The following is a 17934-nucleotide window of genomic DNA, read 5'->3' as shown; positions in this document are numbered from 1 at the left end:
AATCTGGATTTTATTGTGTAAATGCACTTGATGGGCTTCCATGAAGAGAATAGCAGTAATACTGAATATATGGTTAGGAAAATGTTTTGTCAAAAATGTTGTAAAGAGGAAACTTTTTTTATACCATAGGACACTTTAATTTACTCATTTACTTTTTTTTTTTTTAAAGTTAGTTGGAAGTGAAGTGAAGCCTGTCCTTGAAGCTCATTGTGTAAAACCACTAGCAAATAATTTATTTTTGTGAAATGAAAAGGAGGAGATTAATCGGATTTTGGTATAGTAAAAATCAGCCCTAACATCAAGTCCTGCTGCCATCTTGTTTTAAGAAAGAAAAGGTTTTCTCCTTCAACCATTCCAAGCAGCCATGCTAGGTCAAGGTCATGACCTTTAACCTTAAACCTGCTAGCTGATGCCTGTAGAGTCAGATGGAGCTCTTGTGTTTTTGGTCATTTCTCTGAGGATTGAATGGTCAGACGTTGGGCTGAAATGGCTAAAATGTGGAGATGTCCTCATGATAATCCCCCATCATGCCTCAGGGCAGCAGATGCTCACACCGGACACTAATGACATTTCGCCCAAAACAGGAGGAGGAGAGGATAGAAGAAAATATGCAAATATCACAACTGATTTTGTCTTTGAAATATTTTCTATCAATGTTTTTATTTTTCGTTTTCTTTTCATTTTAAAACGCCATGTAACCAAGAAACAAGAACCATAAGCTCCCTCTCAGCTACACGTCTGCATAATTTTTTAATGTAAGAGAGAATCTACATAGACTCCATTCTGAGCTGAAACAGTATTTTTCGGACCAGAAGCCGCACTGGATTATTAGACGCAGTAAATATTCTTCCCAAGTGTGGAATATCACTCCTCCACGTACACAGCTTTCTATACGTGTATTGGGAGAACAGAGTAGTTGGACTACACCGCCCTGTTTCTAACATAAAGCCAAAATAAACGTAACTTTTATATTGAATTAACTTACTAGGTTTATTGTTGGTAGTGTGTACTCTGGGCGAGGGCTTCCTTACATGAATGCACTTCTAGTTTAGATGCTACAGTCAGGCAGTGTTGTAGACAGCTCAGGGGTCCTGTTACGGGGCCCATCATAGACATTATGTAGTGTCCATAATTGTCCACTTCTCTGAGATACTGGAAGTAACAGGTTTCTGATTAATTCCCAACATGCCTTTTGCAAGATGGTGGGTTCCATAGACATTATATATATATATATATATATATATATATATATATATATATATATATATATATATATATATATATATATATATATATATATATATATATATAATCTTTATTATATATAATGTCTATGGGCAGAGCCGCCTTAATGCACCCAGGTTCAACTCAGCTGTGCGGTTATTTGCCGCTTATCTTCCCCCTCTCTCAGTCCCCCTTGTCTGTGAGCATACTTTAGATAAAAGGGCAGCTAGTGCCGTAAAATAAAAAAAAAAAGATATAATTTTAGCTGTTTTGTTTTAAATGGTGTGTCTTTGCACAAGCATTGAATCTCGTAAATAGATCTCAGGGTATGTGGAGAAATAGCTTCTACTTTAAACTGTTTATGGTTTTCTTTGCAGTTTCTGTTTTATTTGTTGGTTTATTAAATCATTTAAATTATAACACTGATAGTTTGCTGCCATCATCACAGTTTGTAATGCAGTAAATGGGAAAGGTTTTTATGGGAGGATCTGCCAGACCCTTTAGCCCCGGGGCCCACCAGCAGGTTAAGTAGGCACTGTCTATGGGTCAGGTAGTGACACGGTGTACCGTAATGCTCCAAATATCCAGTGAGCGGAGCGGCTTCATTACTTGCCAAAGTTGTACTTAAACATTTTGACAGATTTTTGAGCTCATTGTACCACATAAAATCAGTCAGTAAGCACAAGAACAGAAATCATCCATCATTTTTGAGAAAATTTAAGGATTTTAAGTGCGCCTTATAGTCTGGAAATTACGGTACTCGTCTTTAGATGACGACTTCTTCTTGAGAAGTTCACATGTTCCACAAACATCAAGAAGGATCTCCATATGTTTTCAAATAACTTGTTTTCCCTTTAAGGAGATGTGCCTTTGCAGTATTAACGATTATTATCACGGCCATGGCTGGATTTTTTAAAATGGTGCAGGCCCGCTCCTAAAAGCCGTCATGCACACACAGCAGTGCACCCAGGAGTAAACAAGCAACCTCCCTGCTCTCATGGAGACGCTCACATTCCTGATGATCAGTTAACCTGATGAGCTGCAACATTTCTCATCTTAAACCCAAGAAGCACCAAGGATGCAGTCATTCCTAGCATACGGAGGTTTCTGGAGAAGCCAAAACTCCTATTAATACAATCCAAGATTGTATTAAATCTTGGATTTAATACAAAAAAAAAAGTTCAAAATGCTCTTTATTTCCTGATTAAAACTATTTGGAGATCTCTTTTTAATAGAGCTGCCCTCACACTCAGCCACTCAATTACTCCATAAAAAACAGCAACGGGCCAAGCACCAACCTCAGTGTCTAATTTTAAGACTGCACATGTGCTTAAAGGCTCGGCTAGGTCGCAGATTAGCGGCAGTAAAACACAATTGCACCGAATGACAAAGATCTCAGGAATGTGCAGGAAAAGTGAAAACGCGGGAGAAAGGCATGTGTAACAGTGATGGCGCGTGACAAGCCGCTCTGAGATAATGCGGCTATTAAAGCAACTCGCTCTGCTCATTCCAACACCTTGGCTAAATATACGACTGCAGGGTCCGCCGTTTTTTATCCGACACGCGAGATCAGACCATCGGACACCGTTTACAATCCAAATTAAACAGCTATTCATGCTTAGAAATATGAAAATGAGTCATTAGGAGACCAAAAGAACTGTTTACAGCAAAGATCGAGCTGCGGTTGCTGAATGCTTTCTCAGGTTCTGGCTCTGAAGTGGAACCGTACTGTACTTGGTTATGAAACGATGAGTGAATCAGGCCATCTCATGTCAACAACTGCAATATTACTCGCATACCCAAACAGCCTCCGGCGAGAGCCGATACTCACACAATAGAGCGACACGGAGCCATTCAGGCTATTTTCAGAGTCGTGCCAGCTGCCAAGGCTGAAAGGCATGCAGGAGGCAGCGGATCATGTTCTCAGGCTACTCTGATGTGCAATGAAGTTTGATTAAAGGTAAAAAAACAAAACAAAGACGTTTAGATCATCCGATATGAAAAATCACGACAGAGCCACAATCACAATCCACAGTGTTCTGCACTTTCTAACTTTCAATCTTTACCCGTTTTAAGCTGCATTATGCTCGTTAATATTTTAATGTGCAACGAGGAGTTCCTACAGGCGTGTTACAGTAATGTTTAATATCAACTCACCATAAGAAAACAGATGGAAATGAGCCTAAAATCAGATCAATTTACATATAAATGTTCATCAATGGGTGACATCCTGATAAGATTACATTAAATTAAACCAAAAGGACCTTAAGCTGTCAGACAATCATCCAAAATGGTTGCTAACCTTTGGAATGTCACCTTTTTTTTGTCTCACATCAGACAAAACTCAACAGAAAACCTGAAAACCTGCTCTGGAATAACAATCCATAATGACCCAAGCATGGTCATTATGTGCATGCTTCATAAGTTGGTGAGTTTAACCAAATTTACTTACAGGTACAAATAAGATTGATTGATTGATTGATTGATTGATTGATTGATGTCCCAGCACGCTGAAACATTTGGTTATTTTCAACAGAAACAGCGCTTGCCCATGAAACCCGTTTCAAGTCTCTATGTTATCAGAAATGACCAGCGATGGAAAACCCAATGTTGCTATGGAATAAAAATCAAAGACTGGCTACACTGTGTCACCTCAACAAGAAATCATTGAAAGTATTGAGAAGATGAGAAGCTGACATCTCATGGTGCTCCCAGACTTTTAACTCCTCCATAACTCACTGCAGCGGCAACTTTTGCTCCGGATAGAAATGCTGAAGGCGTGACCAGGAGGTGCTTCTGTGGACCAAATAAGCTGAGCTGATTGACCAGAAGATGAAGTCCAAAGCAGTACGTTAAATGTTAAAACAGACACCAAAGAGCTAGCAGGCAGGAACAGACCCAAAGTTTTCTTCAATGCACATTGCAGCTAATGAGGTTCTGCTGCCTAGCCTGAAGGTCCTGGATCAGATTCATCGCTGAGCTCAACAAGGAGACAGTGAAGGAAACTCATTAGATTTGTCTCGTCTGGACAATTTTGTGTGTTGATGTAGCCGTACTTAACAGACTGTAAACACAGGCTGGTGGAAAACATCCCAGACCAAGAAGTCAAACAAATAACGCAGCATCAGTCTCCTAGAGAACCTGGTTCTCAACTACTGGAGCAAGAACTGCATCCTCAGCATCTCATCCACCTCTGCTGAGGCTCGAATCAGGGATGTTCAATCAGAGCAACATCAAAACCACGCAGGACACTTTGGACAGCACTGATCTAAGTCTCCATCCGTCAGTCCGTCCTCACATCCGCCCAGCATGTCTGTCCACGCATCCACCTAAATTAACCCGCCCAAAAGCCATTCGTCCATCCATCACCACTCTGATCCATCAATCTATCCCCTAACCGTCTGGTTTAGCAGTTTCCACATCTAGGGCTGGGACACTGTCTTAATGTTTGCCATTAATTCATAGTAAACCTTTAGATTCGTAATGTAGAAACTCTCAAAAGACAAAGAAACTTGAAAATTTGGCTTTGAAAAAAAAGCAAAAATGTGTAAGAACCCAAATCTTTAATGAGTCTATGACAGAGGTCTGCAACCAGAGGCTTCAGAGCCAGATGTGGCTCTTTGTGCAAAATTACTAAGGAACTGAACAATGTTTTGAAATGTAAAGTAATTAAAAAAGGTTACTTTTGGCAAGTTTTTTTGGCCGTTGTCATGCAAGATTTTCATATAATTTCCACATAGAATGACACTAATAGTGTGTAAAGTAGTTTTTTGTCAATAGGTCCCGAGCTACATGCTTCTTTAAAGTCATTATTTATGAAAATTAAATGTCCCTTTGGAGGAAATCGTATTACCTTAAAACAAATATAAAATGTATTTATCATTTGAACAAATATCCTATATTAGGTAGAAACAATGTATTTTTAAGAGTTCCTTTTGTGGTTCTAGATTAATTTTATTTAGCTGTACAGAAGGCAACAAATCTTAGGCTCTTAGGATTGTAAAGGTTTCCGACCGTTCTATGATGTTCAAGGAAAAATGGTGATCACCTCATTAATCAAAAATAACCGTGACCTTTGAACACAATCTTTCAAGAACATTTCAAATGAATGAACACGTAAAAAATGAGAGCGATGGGACAGCAAAACTGCAAGAAGTCGAGAAGCAGAAAGTGGATGAGTTCATGAATCTGATAACAACCGTCCAGAACAGATGAGAAGATGGGCCCAGAAGTGAGTTCAGGCAGGGCAGAGTGGATGGAGAGAAGCATCAGGGATGATCTGCAGGAGAAGGAGAGCTGAGTCCTGGAGGCTCTGCAGACAGAGGAACTACCTGAAGAACAGGAGGCAGAGCTGGAGATGTTCAGAGGTTCAGAGTAAGCAACATGGACAGGGAGAGGAAAGAGCCAGAATCCCAGGGACAGCTCGAGTTGAGACTAATTCAGGGAGGTAAGGATGAGATAGTCTGAGGGATGGATGCCAGACAGATGATGCTACACCAGATAGTCTGTCTACTGGAGGAGGGAAGGTAGGAACATGGTGAGATGGAGTCAGAGGTTCTGCTGTGGAGGCCCCTGAAGGGAGGCGTTAAGAAGTTATGGATCCAAAACTTTAGATTTTCCGACACAACTTTGATTCGCAGCAAAGTGTCGATCGACGACATCATGAATTTATGAGCGCACGAGCAACATTAAACCCCCCAGGAACATTACGGAGCCGCTAACGAATGAAAAACAGATGCAGCAGAATTATGTACAGATTCCAATCATCTGAGGCCGACCCAACACGGAGCGGGCGGTTTTTTGTTTTTTTTTTCAGCCGCAGCGCGCGCGCGGGGGTCACGGCAAGCCAAGCTAACCATGTGCATGATGGGAGTTTAAGACACGTGCAGCACATGTCGCATTGTATCCAGGAGCATGATGTAATTAAAGACGCACAGGGTGGGGTCGGGGATCAGGAGGGGGATAAATGCGTCGCCTTTTCTCTGGTTATATTCATCGGGAGTTTCTGCGGAGCGCTAAAGGCGACTCCGTCACGCTGGACACGTGTTATCCTGCACCTTCAGCCCCTTCATGGACCCGTTTCCTTATGTCCCTCACAGTCCACCCAAAGAGCCACATTCCTGCGGGAATACCTCCGAGATTCCTCGGCATCGGAATGTGTCGGTGTGCAAACCCGTCCTCTGGGGGGAACAACGGCGAGGGCGAAGCAGCAACAGCGATCTGCCCCGGCTTGTTACAAGGCTCGGCGCTAAAGACAGGAAAAAATAAATCCCGGGGTCTTTTCTCCTGCGTGCATTCAGGGTAAACGCGGCATGTCAGTGGGGAGATTTATTACGTCCCCGAAAGAAGAAAAAAAAAAGCTTCTCCCGATGATGAAAACATGATTGGGCAACGTGGGAGCCCGGCCCTAACTTCTGCTCCACCGTGACAGCAATTACCCTCACAGCCCCGTGGCGTCCGGCTTTTTTCTCAAAAAGTCCTCCAGGAAGAAGAAAAACGGGAGCCAGGGGGGGAAAAAAACAACAAAAGGACGTTTTCGGGGGGAAAAAGGGATGAAATCTGGGAGAGCTGAGCTGCCTGTCCATCACTCGGAAGTGCTCTGAAAGGCTACAAAAGCCCCCAGAGAGAGTCTTTGGCGGGGGCTTTTCAACGTTGCCAAGAGCAAATGCTTCATCGCCCTGCCAAGTATCAGAGAGAAGACAAGAAAATCCCTCCCACACATGGAGAAAAATCAACAAAACTGAGGAATAAAGGCCACTTTCAGAGGAGCACAAAGCCATGGAAGCCGGGCTGGTGAAGGGCCAAACAGCGCATTATGTAGAAGTGATGCTACAAGGTCCCAGGCTGATGGAAACTTCTGATTTACATTTTAAAAAGCAGCCATAACTGTGACTGAAGGGGAAAATACAGTCACCCCGTGCCTTAATCCATCATCCCGGCCCTCATCCTGTCCGTGGTGCTCGGCCAACTGAATTAGAGTCACTTTCAGCAGCTCAATGAAGCTCTTTTCTATCCCTTTATCTTCTTATTCCAGCGGCTTTGTGCACGATGTTATGCATCAACGATTCAGCAAAAGAAATATCCGTTCATCGGATTCTCAGAGCCGATGAACGCCAAAGCGGAGCTGGAGCCTGAAAGCAAATACAAACCCCTCAAGTCAACGCTTTGCTGCTGTGGCCAGAGATTAACAAATTCATCACGTCTAAAACGACGAGCGGCTTCCCAGCCTGATCTGCCGTTTGGGGCCTTCACTTCGCAGAGAAAACAGTTCGGATCTTAAAAAGGACACAATTCTGCCAAAAAAAAGGAAATATTTTAAAAGTAAAATGTTTAAAAAGTAAAAACTCACATTTTTACATAAACCTGGTCTGGCGTTCTGTTAGCTGTGACATCATCAGGGGAGGCAGATCATCCACTATTACCATCTAACATAGAAAGTACTCCTGGGTCAATGTGAGCTTCTGTGCTTTCTGTGTCTCTGCTCTGTCTTCTCTAAGCCCCAGTGGGTGGAGGCAGATGAGCGTTCACACTGAGCCTGGTTCTGGTTCTGCTGGAGGTTCTCCTCCCTGTTAAAGGGGTGTTTTCCTCTCCACTGTCGCTTCATGCATGCTCAGTATGAGGGATTGCTGCAAAGCCATCAACAATGCAGACGACTGTCCACTGTGGCTCTACGCTCTTTCAGGAGGAGTGAATGCTGCTTGGAGAGACTTGATGCAACCTGCTGGGTTTCCTTAGAGAGGAAACTTTCTCACCAACCTGGAGGATTTGATGGAACTGTGAATTGGCGCTATATACATTTTTTTATTGAATTCAGCTTGTTCCTTTATCGAATCTCAAATACAAAAACAGGCAACAACGACCACAACAACAACAAAAAATAAAGAAAAATATTTGACTAAACCTAAAAATACAACAGTAAGTATTCCTGTTTTTAAAAGAAAAAGCCTTTTTTATTTTATTTTATTTTTTTACCATTTTTACTCTTGCAATTGGTTTGCTTTGGTCTGAACCAGTTGATGAGTTTGTTACGGCCTAGTCAAAGTCTGGACTTAAATCTGACTGCTCAACAATAAACTGGCTGTTCATCATAAAAAATTTTGAAAGTTTTAGGACTGCTGTGACTCCTTGGATAAATAAACTTATTTGGTTCTCACATCTGGAAATCACATATAGATTATATCAAAGTAAAACTATCAAATGCAAAAGCGATATTACACAATGTAAAGGATTCACTAGATAAGAAAGCATTACATATTTTATATAACACCATAATGGTTCCATATCTGACCTATAGTGTAGATGTTTGGGGAAATGCATGTAAAACACATATTCAATTAATTTTCAATTTACAAAAAAAGAGAAAAATAATAACCGGAAAACACTATAGAGAGGCAACAAATCCACTATTTCTTCATTTAAAATTGTTGAAATTTAATGAATTAGTAGACTGTAGTATTTTACAATGTTTAAAGCATATAAAAACATATTAATAGTAAATAAAGAGGGCAGATAACATAAGATTATTCCTCTTTCTGCTCCCTTTCATTTAGAACTTTATAGTGTTTGTTTTTATGTTTGCTTGTTTTGTTTGAACACAATGAATAGAATAAAAAATTTAAATAAATAAAAAACATAAACATCTAGAAATAAGTACAATTTTCTTGAAATTAGTGTATTTGTCCTTGATTTAAGCAGGTAAATAAGATTATCTGCCAATGGAAGGAGTATTTTTACCCCTAAAATAAGATAATTAGATATAATGCACTTGAAATAAGTTGATGGAGATAAGTTCTTCCAATTTTAAGTGCAAAAGTCTTATTCCATTGGCAGATTATCTTATACTTTTATCTTATTTTTAGTTCTGTTTTTGCAGTGTAAACGTTTTACGCCTCAGCAACCAGTAAAAACTTTAACTCTGAAACGTTTCTGCAGGTTTCCATGCAGGCGACGTGTCTCTCCATCACCTTCCACCCTGCAGCTCTCAAACACAACCCCACCAATGTCCACAGGAGGGGAAATTCCTGCGTGCGCGGCCATTAAAAGGGAAGCTGACAGAGGTTAAACGTGGTGAGGCAACACACGGCCCACCTCTCCACAGGCGGACACACAGAGGCGGCGTTGTTCTGCGGCCCGTGTGCGGGTCAGCGCCGGCAGCTCGGAGGCAAACGATAGGCCTTCCCCAGGGCCGCTGCACAGAGGACGCACTGTGTCCCAGCTGTTAAAGCATCCGCTGGAATGCAGCGCCCAGTCCGCGGCACGCCTTTATCAAAAATCTTCAAGTCCAGGGACCCCCCCGCCCACCCCGGCGCTCCAGACCTGACTGCCGTCTCACACTTTGGTGAGAGTTCAGCAGCGACAGAAAGCCACCGAGCCGCGTGAATGGAGAGGAGAGGAGAGCGAGCCGCGTTACTGGGGTCAGGGTCCGAATTAGGGCTGGACGATATGCAAAAAAAGCATATTGATAAATTAGAAATCATATTGATCGATATCGATAATTATCTAAGAAATTAAATATATGCATTTTAAATGCTGCCCTGGCCATTTTTGCTGTTGCTTGCTTACCTATTTTTAAATAAATGGATTCAAACACAACCCTTTTTTCAACCAATTTTTTACGAAAACTGTAAGTGTTAAAAATGAGAAAAAGAACACGTTGCTCTCTCAACTCTCTGAAGGCTGATGGAGTTTCCTGGGTTTGTGATTGGTTAGGAGGATACAATGACTGTAGAATTAACCTACACGATAGGCTAAAAAGCACTGTTTTTTTATTGAACTTTTTATTGACACCTGTTTTTTTATATTGCACCATACATCTATCGATCGATATATATATCGTTATTGAATTATTGTCCAGCCCAAGTCCGAATACCCCGGTTCCTGACTGGAACCCATGAACACGTTTACCTGAAGGACGAAATGTTTAAAAGTCTGGAAACCTTCATTGTTTCAGCTTTTTCAGGCTGTTCTGCAGAGTTATTCCAGTTTTATCCACCCCTGGGTGCATCATTTAGGCTTTTAGTAATACCCCTCCTTTGTCTTCAGCTCATCTGAGGTTGGGTTTGAGGAGGTAACGCATACAGGAGAGGATCCAGAGAGCAGGAAGGAACCGCTACACAAGTTCTAGATCTGCTCTGTGGTCTTCTCCCAGTAAGATCAGCCCAGGAAGGCCTACAGAGAGCTTCCCAGAAGCTTTCCTGTTCACCTTCTCAGCTCATTTCTTACATTGTGGAGGAGCAACGTCTTGTTTTTTTTAACCATGATCCACACCTCAGAACCAGAGGTGACTTGTCTACATCCAAGTTGGACGGTTGTTTTCCGTCCTTGGAACCACGGCCTCAGATGATGAGCAGATTCTCATGCCGGGCATTTAATGCTCAGGTGGAACCGCTCCACTTCCTGCAGAAGCTCGTTGCTCTTAGGCTACTGCAGGTCTTGAAGCTCTATTCTGATCTTTTTTGTGAGATCGTTCCCATTACTTTTAAAATGCTGCCTCTATCTGACTCCAGAGTGATCCGTTTGCCGCTCCAAACTGACTTGCAGGTCCAAAAGAACAACAGCAATGAGGGCGGCACGCGTCGGGCCAGGAAACGTGGAAAAAACAGCTTTTAAACGGAAACCATTTATTGTGTCAGCGAGGGTTCAGGGGGAAAGCACAAGAATAAAAAGGAGAGTGAAACTCTGTTTTCTGGCATTTCGCAGATCTCTAGCTGCCATTTAGCTCAGAGGTCTGTCTGGATGTGGGAACGCAGAATAGATGGGCAGGACCGTCAACAACGTCACGGAACGAGTTCATTCAGAGCTTCAGCACGTCGTTTAATAGTCTGGACTCCTACAGCAGGACACTTGTTGCAGTCTGTAGCAGAGCTTTGCAACGAGGCAGATTTCTGCAGACTGGGTGCAAAGTCCTGCGTGTGCAGGATTGTACACATTTTCCCAGACAAGCCTTCCAACTTGACTTTAACGGAAGGTTTGCTGCAAACATTGATGAGGTACCGTACATCTTGCCAACCTCTATCACTCCCAGCCAACACCGGCGCCAAGCTGTGACTAGACGCCGGCCCAAATGTCCATGTCGGCACATCCCTAGTTAACCGTACACAGCATCCATACAGCGCTGCCTACAAGAGAGCGGAGGATGTGAAAGCAGAGAGAATGATAAAGAGACAGAAAATAAAGAGAAGAAGCCAGAGGATTTTATCTTCTAGCAGAGACACAGATTTTACACGCTAAACAAAATGCAGTTATGTGCAAATCCAGCATTCCTCAGAGAAGCTGCATTCAGGTTACCTGACTCCGCCAGATAGATTTGCTCCGCATATCCATCTGGAAACCTTCCGTTGAAGTAATTTTGGGAAGGGGCGAAAATACTGGTTAGCTGATTGGCCTATGTTGGTGATAGACGGGCCAAATAAACCAATCAGATTCGTCGTCGCTCTGTTACGAGCGACGACGAAAACACAACCACAAGCCAAGCTACTCTTGCTGCTGCAGGTAAAGGCTCGTTAGCTCAGCAAAGAAATACTCTGTAATTCCGATAAAACTTGCTCGATAGCCACGCTAACGCTAGTTTCATCGGCTGAAGCCGCCATGTTGTTTAGACTGAACTGTCGCGTCTTCTCGTTGCGTCACACCTCAACCCGCCTCAAAGCCAACGCTGATTGGACGTTCGTTTGGTGAACGGCTCCAAATTTTCTTTAACGGAAAGTAGCCAGACTGATTTGGGAGTGAAACCTTGAAAGCTCGCGAGATCAGGATGGTCTCACGAGGCTAGCATTCAGGAGCTGTACGCTGGTTTTGGTTTCTGCACAAGTGAAATTAACCTGCAAGTTTTTTAGTTGCCTGATCTGTAAGAAGTCCAAAGCAGAAAGAAATCTGATCAGAGTCCGCCTCTCTGCCATGTCCCCAGCTCGTCTCGTACTTACCATCATATTTACACCCAAAGGAGGAGCAGCACAGGTATTACTGAGGATTTCACAAACTTCACTGTAACTGCACATCACTTTCTGAAGAGTTTTTATTAAAAATGGCTTTAGTGGAGATTGTGATCCTAGTTTGAGTAACTCTGCGTGCTGGTAGATACCATCATGGATCAGAACCACAACTCTTTACAGCAGATCACAGAAAATAACCAGAAATCATGTGGAAGCAGGCAGGAATTTAAACACGGTTGGCATAAGGACTCAAGTTACAGATGATTGAACTTTCACACCCAAAATACAAAAAACTTTGACACAAAACAACCAAAACTGCAGCAGAAGGAAACATCTATAAGAAAACAGATGAGGAAATCAGCTCTGATGGTGTGATTTCAATTTACTGTTATATTCCAGCCTTGGTGGCTCAAAAACACCTTATTTATAACAACTTTGTTATAAATATGTATTTTTATATGTTCTGCATGTTTAATAAAGGCATCATAACAAAATGACAGCATTTTTTATGTTAATTCTGACTTTTACTTTTCTGCTGCTGAAATAAAATATATTAAGCAGAAGGTGTTTTAATCATCACATTTTAAAGAATTTAACCAGATATTAGAATATGGAGTCAAGTATCAACAACAAACTCCAAAACCGGCAAAGGTTATTCTGCCAACACCCACTTTTAGACAAATAAATCAGTAAAAACCAGAATAATTCTCGGCAGACTTGAGAGAAACTTGTGGATTTAAAGCAGCAGCTCCTCTGATCCACTGCTGGGTTTTATTCAGCTGCTCAACATCTGACACCAGGATTTCTATCTGCTATTTTCAGCTGGGAGCGGCCCGCTAACGTTTAATACGGAGGAGGCCTGCCTGACAGGAAGGAGGAGGAAACGGTAAACAATATGTCAGTGTGAGCATCTATCAACAGCCCAGGAACTGACTTTCTGTTGGGTCCACAGTAAAGCAGAGGGAAACAGCTTTTACCTCCATTTAAAGATGGAACTGCTACAAACCCAGTTTGACCTAAACAACCTTAAACCTGCTGCTCACTTGCTGCAGTTTACATTCACCAGGACCGAGTTCTGCTTCAACACTTCAGCGCCACTTAAAGTCCAGCTCTGCCGGCATTCGCTCCTCCCTGCGTGGCGTCAGGACTGCTGCAGGCCTCAGTGCCAGCTGTTAGTCTGTGCCACCAGACACCTCAGGCAGGGACAAAGGCACGCCGGCTCCCTCAGAGCCTCCCTGACCAATGCAATAGTCAACAAAAACACTGTGCATTGCTGTAAACATCAGACTGTGTCCATCTGCAGAATGCACCGAGTTATATTTGCAATATTGAGGCATGGGTGTTACTAAACGAGAGGAAAAGCTGAATGCTAAATATGCAACGGCAATTTCTACCAATTGGCATTCAAATCCAATGAATTACGCCCCTGTATGTACAAAAGAGGCCAAAAATATTCACACCCCTGGTTCAGGTCTTTCAGTTTCATTGCCACTTTTCTTCTGATCTGACGTCATATTAAACGTTGGAGGAAGCTACAGATTAGGGTGATGGGAAAGAGACCTTCTGACCTGAAGGACTTGGAGACGAATCATCAAAATACCAGAAGAAACGTGCAAAAAGTTGCAGAGCAATCAGAAGAAGAGGTTTGGCTGATGTAACACCAACAAGGATTTTTCCAGCGATTACTGAGACGGGTAGAAATTATCTGACGTTTTCTTTTTACAAAATTGCTAGAAATGATTTTTTTTCTAAAATTCATACTTCATTTTTAATTGATTTACCTTCTTTGGAGAGATGGAATAGAATAAAACTTAATTCATCCTCAAGTGTTAAAGTTGCTCAACATTTAAAAATCCCTCATCAGTTTGAGGATTGAGATTTTGGGTCAAAACCGATTAAACTTTTCACAATTTAATCCCAGATCAGTCTGAAAGACGTAATTCCCAAGCATGATGCTGCCACCACTATGTTTCATCGTGGGTACGGCGTCTTTAGGATGTTCAGTGACGTTTATGTGGCCAAACAAACCTCATTATGGAACTGTAGGCCAAAGATTCAGGTTTGGTGTCATCAGACCAAAGTTTGGGGAGACTTCATCCTTGTCCAAATGTTTTCTTTGGAAGGAAAAAGGTTATCGTCTGTTACGTCTCTGCAAACGCATCATTCATCTAAAGCAGGGGCCACCAACATGGGGCCCGCGGGCACCAAGTAGCCCCCTGAGGACCACATGTGGGGCCCACAAGCCTGTTCTAAAAACAGCTCAATCCACCAGAGAGCTGCACCTTTTATTCTGTCAAGCTTCTTGTTTAATCACACTTGTATTTATATAGATTTAAATAAGTGACAATATCTATACCAAAAGCATGAAAAATATGTTTATTTTACATAAAGTTAGGGTGAACTCTGACTCTTCTAGTTCAAAGGTCAGTACTGGTAGCTCTTCATATGACAAAACAACAATGAAGTAGCTCTCAGTTTCAAAAAGGGTTGGTGACCGCTGCTCTAAAGGGTAAAAATAAGCAGAAGTTTGCAGAAAACTGCAGACCGGATTAGAGAGTTTGAGCAGAACTATTTTTAAACATGACTGTACTGCAGTTGAACCCTCAGGAGGAAATCGAGACCCGCCTGTGCAGAGAAAAATGAGACTTTCAGCTGCTTCCTTTCACCGCGGCCATGTTTTACATCACCACTGCACAGATCCCTGATATACAGTAATCTAATGACATTTTTAGGGTGCATCAGGATAGTAATACCAATCAGAACCAGAGAAAAAATTACAACCTCCAAGCTGAACACTATTGGAAATTTTGTTTTTAATAACAATAGTAAGCTTTATTGTCATTGCAACACATACAATCCAATGAAATGTGTCCTCTGCATCTACCCCATCCCTCAGGAAGCAGGGCGCCGCCACTGTGCGGCGCCAGGGAGCCTTCTGGGGTTGAGGGCCTTGTTCAGGGACACAGAGTGGCAGTCTGTGGGATTCGAACCACAAACCCTGCAGCCTCTCCAGGATGCAATCCTGCTCTCTAACCACTACGCCACCTTATTCGTTTGTAAGATTCTGTATTCTATACAAAAACATAAAACATCCCGTCTGCAGCAACTATTAGGGAGTAAATCAGTAAAACTTTTACTTTAGCGCCTTTTAAGAGATATATTGTTAAAAGACAAAGAGCTTAACAATGAGCCAATAACAACCCAAGAGCCAACAATGCATTAAAAACGATAAATCAATCAAAAGCAGACAGAGAGATAAGTTCTGGAAAAGCGATCCAGACCCGGGTCGACTGAAAACGCACCGGCTCCTTTCATGTTCAGCTCACCATCAGCCGGCCCCCGATCCCTGGACCCCAGGGACCTGCCAGGGACATAAGGGCGCAGAGGCCCTCTAAGAAAACCTGCCGCCTGTCCATGAGGAGCTCTCGGAGTTGGTAAAAATCTTAAAATCGCTCCCTAAAATGAACCTGAAGCCGGCGTGTCTGCATGAAGTCGGAGTTGTGAAATAAAAATCTGAGGATTTTATCTGAAGCATATCTAATGTGACGTACACATGCATGCATGCATGCATAACAACGTGGCAAATTATTATTATTACCTTATTTACAATCCATGGTAGATAAAAATCCTTATTGGGATTATGTGTGCATAGTGCTTTGCATTAATCCAACAGTGACTGGCTGTGATGTTCTTGCCTTCTCAAAAACTTTTAATCAAAGTTAAAAACTTTTTTAAAGATGAGCTCATCTTCCTCACTCTGTAGCTTCTATTTCATGGTGTTTTTGTATAAATCTGTGGTTGTTCATATAGCCGGATCTTATTTGTCACGCAAACATGCACAAATTTCTGTTTCCACATTAAACATGGAAATGCTTAAAATAAAAAAAAGACCAAAACAAGAATTTCAGCAAGAAGAAACAAGCTGAAACACAGCAGCGCTGGGCTAGAACAGCATTCCCACCAAATATAATGAGACACCAGATTCTTTTAGGGATTTTGAGGCTCCGATGAGACCCGATGGTTTGGTTCAGGGCAGATCTGAACTGTGGAAACATCGATGGGCAAAAAAAAAAAGCAAACAGATACAGGAGAGCAGCTGTCCATGGGAGAAAAAAAGATCATTTAACCGAGTCTGAACTAAATTTGGCTTCACTTACTTTCATTCTACAGTTTGTTTGTTGAAACTTAATGCAGATTAAAGGGGAAAAGGTGTGATTAGGTCATTATGAATCCTCTTCATCACCCGTCCCTGTAAAACTTTCATCACAGCCACAGTGATGTAAGCGGAGATCAAGCTGAAGCCACATCACAGGGAACATCAAAGCACCGCCGTCTTTACGTAGGAAGGAAGGTGCTGATAGCAGCCAGACCTCAGAGGAGCCAAACATGTGGAGGATCCCAGATTTACGCTGATGGGAGGACAAAAACAGCCCTGTTCTCCATGTTTGTCTGCTTTTACGCCACCAGCCGGCTGGGATCAGCTGAGCACCAAACTCCAGCACAGGTGGACCTCATGATCTGCCTCAGAGGCTGAGGAACATGAAGGAGGTGGGATGCTTTTAGCTGCCCCCCTGATCTTCATTAAGGTGAACGGTTCACCTGGTTCCCCAACAGAACCAGAACCAGAGACATGGATGCAGTCTGGATCACAGGTGAGTAACTCCTGTCCTTAGGGTCCAGAGTTCTGCATGTTTTAGATGTTCCCCTGCTGGAGCAGAACATGCTGACAGTCTGAGGAGATCAATCAGCTATTTGAGGTCAGGTGGTGTTGAAGCATGGTGGACCTAAAGAATCACGGCTCTGTCTCCTTTAAAGGGCCAGGTACCGGAAACGCTGAACTTTAAAGGAGCTTCAGAGGAAACTACTGATGGAAAACACCTTAACAGACTCTAATGACAGTCTGGCAGCTTGAGAGGAAACGAGTTTTCCCAGAAACTTTTGCGCAGAACCAAGATCAATCGACCATCGTTCTCTGCTCACCTCTTTCTTCTCCTCATCCTCATGCCGGTAAAGGGGCATTTGCAGAAAGTCCTCTTCGCAGCAGATGAAGCTCACCGTGCATCCCATCCGAGCACAGTTCCACAGACCCATCCACCAGGGCTCACTCCCAGCTCCCTGCTGCTGCAGCTCCGGGCGCAGGAATCAGGACTTCATTCCGGGTCAACCCTCCGCGTCTCTGCAGAACCTCCCCGGCATCCCTGCGCTCTTTAACCCAATCGCTCCTGCTGGGACGTTTCTTCTCCGGCCGCTGGGAGCAGATCCGACAGGTAGTCTGCTGCCTGAAGCTTCAACCAACACTCACCTTTACGCCTCCCCTGGCATGCTGCGCTCTGATTGGCTCCCCGTGCCGCCAGTCAGAGGTGAAGCGCACATGTTGGAGACGCTGTGACTACATGTCGGCTCAGAAAGCTCCAGGTTTCTTTGTCTGCCAGCTGTAAAAGAAAACTATTATTTGTTTTCTCCTGTTTTTAATTTCAAATGCATCTGTTTGGACTCCTGGACGTTCAGTCCGAACATTTGGACTCCAGACGAAAACGGAACCGCTGAAGTTTAACTGCGTTTCACGCAGCAATGCCGCCCCCTGCTGTTTATTTTGAAGCAAAGCAAGAGAATACACCAGGGCTGTCCAATGTGCGGTCCGCGGGCCATTTCCGGTCCCTGGGCTGATTTTGTGTGGCCCCCAGCTGCAATCGAAGATGGAGGCTGGGGGCCGTAACCAAAATGATTACGGACAATTTCAAATCTTCTTGTAATGTAAAATATTAGGAACAACACAAAA

General features: G+C 42.9%; 1 protein-coding gene across 8 annotated transcripts in view; it reads right to left on the bottom strand.

Annotated features, from left to right (window-relative positions):
• The window catches only part of tns1b (tensin 1b), a 192158-nt gene extending 174727 nt beyond the window's left edge, over window positions 1-17431 (bottom strand). For 4 of the 8 annotated variants that reach the window (XM_036139691.1, XM_036139694.1, XM_036139692.1 and 1 more), the window contains exon 1: window positions 17136-17430. In XM_036139691.1, coding sequence (XP_035995584.1) covers window positions 17136-17246 — 111 coding nt within the window. In that variant the 5' untranslated portion in view covers window positions 17247-17430. Of the gene's footprint in view, window positions 1-17135 lie in introns of all 8 variants that reach the window. The other 4 variants (XM_021307729.2, XM_021307733.2, XM_036139697.1 and 1 more) reach the window with 2 other exon arrangements.
• Between the last annotated feature and the right edge of the window lie 503 nt (window positions 17432-17934).

Source organism: Fundulus heteroclitus, chromosome 7, assembly GCF_011125445.2.
Source record: "Fundulus heteroclitus isolate FHET01 chromosome 7, MU-UCD_Fhet_4.1, whole genome shotgun sequence".
NCBI classification, from domain to species: Eukaryota; Metazoa; Chordata; class Actinopteri; order Cyprinodontiformes; family Fundulidae; genus Fundulus; species Fundulus heteroclitus.
Note: the sequence above shows the minus strand (reverse complement) of the source record. Positions and strands in the feature narration are given on the sequence as shown.